The following is a 1,993-nucleotide window of genomic DNA, read 5'->3' on the forward strand; positions in this document are numbered from 1 at the left end:
ACATTTAAAACATAACCCATTCTTGCAAATGAATTTTCCCTTTTTAGGCTTTGTCCTTTCTTGCAGTTGATAGCAATCTGAGCTGCTGTGGTTTGTGAATCTGCAACAAATATTTCCCTTTTTGTTTTCAGCTGTGGTAAAAAAGATTTTAATTGTCCTCGGATATGGGGTAGACCTGTCAAGTTGTTGCGCTCCTTTGACTTGAGTTGTGAATGATCGGGAGCTTGACGTTGTTGGGCTGGTTCTCTTTTTAGGTTGGTTGGCGTGGTTTGGCAGCGACTGGGATATTGGCAATGTCATTATGTGTGCTTCTTCATTGATAAATTGCATAAACTCTTAAAAGTCAGGATATTGTCCTTAGGTGGACTCGGCTTTAGCTACAGGGTGTATCTATTTCAGCTTTAGCCATTCAGGTAGCTTCTCAACTATTTTTTGTTTTCCAGGTAGTCGTCGAGCACTTGAAGTGTTTTGATCAAGGTCATTGCACTTTTCTGGTGTCCGAGAAAATCTCCAAAGTCTGTAAGTCTTTGTCCATCTCTCAGAGAGATTCTTGGCCAGTTTGTTAGTTTCATACTAATGATCGAGCTATGGTGTGTTCATTTCTATAGTGCTCTTTCAAGGTTGCCCTAGCAGCCAAGTAGGCCTTGCTAGTGTTAGTGGCAAAATGGCCTTCTACACATGTTTTGACTGGTCTTCCAAGAAACTTCTTTAGATGTCAGAGTTTGTGACTTCCTTCTATTCGTTTGACGCGAAGGTAAGTATTTAGGTCAACTTTCCAATCGCTGTATTCCAACACATTTCTCTCAAATACTGCAGCCTCGACCAAATTTTTAAATCCTCCAAAGATCGCTGTTAGGCTGGCAGTCAGTTGTTCCACAGCTGAGGATCCGGGCTTGTTGGAAACCGAGCTATGGATTGGCGATAGTACAATTCTTTCTCTCTTGTTTAGGTGCAGTGGAATATCGATTCTTCTTTCCTTGATGTCGCTTGTGGCAGTAAGGGATAGCCCTTGATCTATGTCAGTGGTTGATTATGGAGACTCATTGTTTAGTGGTTCATTCCTGAGTTGCTCTGATTGTGTAGGTCCTGTTTCCCTCACCTGATCATTTTTAGGTGGCGCCGATTTAAACGTAGGTGGTTGAATGGGAATCATCTGTTTTTGTTGGACAAGCTCCTCCAACAGATTGGCTTGCTCTTCGATCTCTCTGTTGGCTTGGTCAATTCTTTTGCTGAGCTTCTTCTGCTTTCTGAACTTTTAGTTCATCAATTAGCTTGTCGATTGATGTTTCTGCCGCGTTTACTAAATCATTATGCATTGGTTTTACTTTTCAGTCATTTTATTGGAATCTGAATGTGTATTACAAAGCACATTTAACTCATCATACAGACTGCAAACCTTCACATTCTTAGCCTTTATGTTATGATAAACATCACACAAAAGGTCAAGTTAAGCTCTTTTCGCTAACTCACGTTGCCTATTATCAATGTATTTGTACTGACTCATAGTCAGTTTCGTAAGTTTGAGGTATAATTCTGAGATTTTGCTTTCTCTGCCAATAGTAGACAGTTTCTGTATTTGCTTTGATCATGCGCCTTGTTCTGGCGCGCTAGCTACAAGCATAGTTTGATTAGTGTGATCAGGTGGAGTGCTAGGGATTTCACAAGGTGTACTAAAGGCCAAGTCCTCCTCACTACCCCCCGAATCCTGGGACGCATCTGACCCAACAGCAGCGCTTTCCCCACTGAGCGCACCCGCACCCCCTCCCCCCCTTCCCCCCATAGTGTCAGTCATGCCACCGGTAATAACCCAATACAATCCTGACAGCCAAGGCGATGGATTTGGGTCCCAAACAACTATAAATGGTTTACAATTCTCACTGAAAAATCTCTGAAAAAATCAAAATGAGAAATTTCCAGTAATTCAAGATTCAAGTTAATTACTGAATCTAATAGGTTGACTGATTTCTTAATCAAGTATAGTCAATGTTGTTCA

At 41.4% G+C, this 1,993-nt stretch overlaps 1 protein-coding gene across 1 annotated transcript; it reads right to left on the minus strand.

Annotated features, from left to right (window-relative positions):
• Positions 1-1,030: 1,030 nt before the first annotated feature.
• On the minus strand, positions 1,031-1,792 carry LOC137389223 (merozoite surface protein 2-like). The gene is made up of 2 exons (XM_068075484.1): positions 1,616-1,792; positions 1,031-1,252 (listed from the first exon to the last, which is right to left on the minus strand). Exons 1-2 carry the CDS (start codon positions 1,790-1,792, stop codon positions 1,031-1,033), a joined length of 399 nt encoding a protein of 132 aa, XP_067931585.1.
• Positions 1,793-1,993: the final 201 nt, after the last annotated feature.

Source organism: Watersipora subatra, chromosome 1 (assembly GCF_963576615.1).
Source record: "Watersipora subatra chromosome 1, tzWatSuba1.1, whole genome shotgun sequence".
In the NCBI taxonomy this organism is placed as follows: domain Eukaryota; kingdom Metazoa; phylum Bryozoa; class Gymnolaemata; order Cheilostomatida; family Watersiporidae; genus Watersipora; species Watersipora subatra.

Bases quoted from the DNA above. Each gene is read 5' to 3' on its own strand.
- LOC137389223 (XM_068075484.1), bottom strand. From the start codon at position 1,792: ATGACTGACACTATGGGGGGAAGGGGGGGAGGGGGTGCGGGTGCGCTC. The intron at 1,253-1,615 runs GTAGCTAGCGCG...ATGAACTAAAAG, and splicing joins ACACTAATCAAACTATGCTT to TTCAGAAAGCAGAAGAAGCT.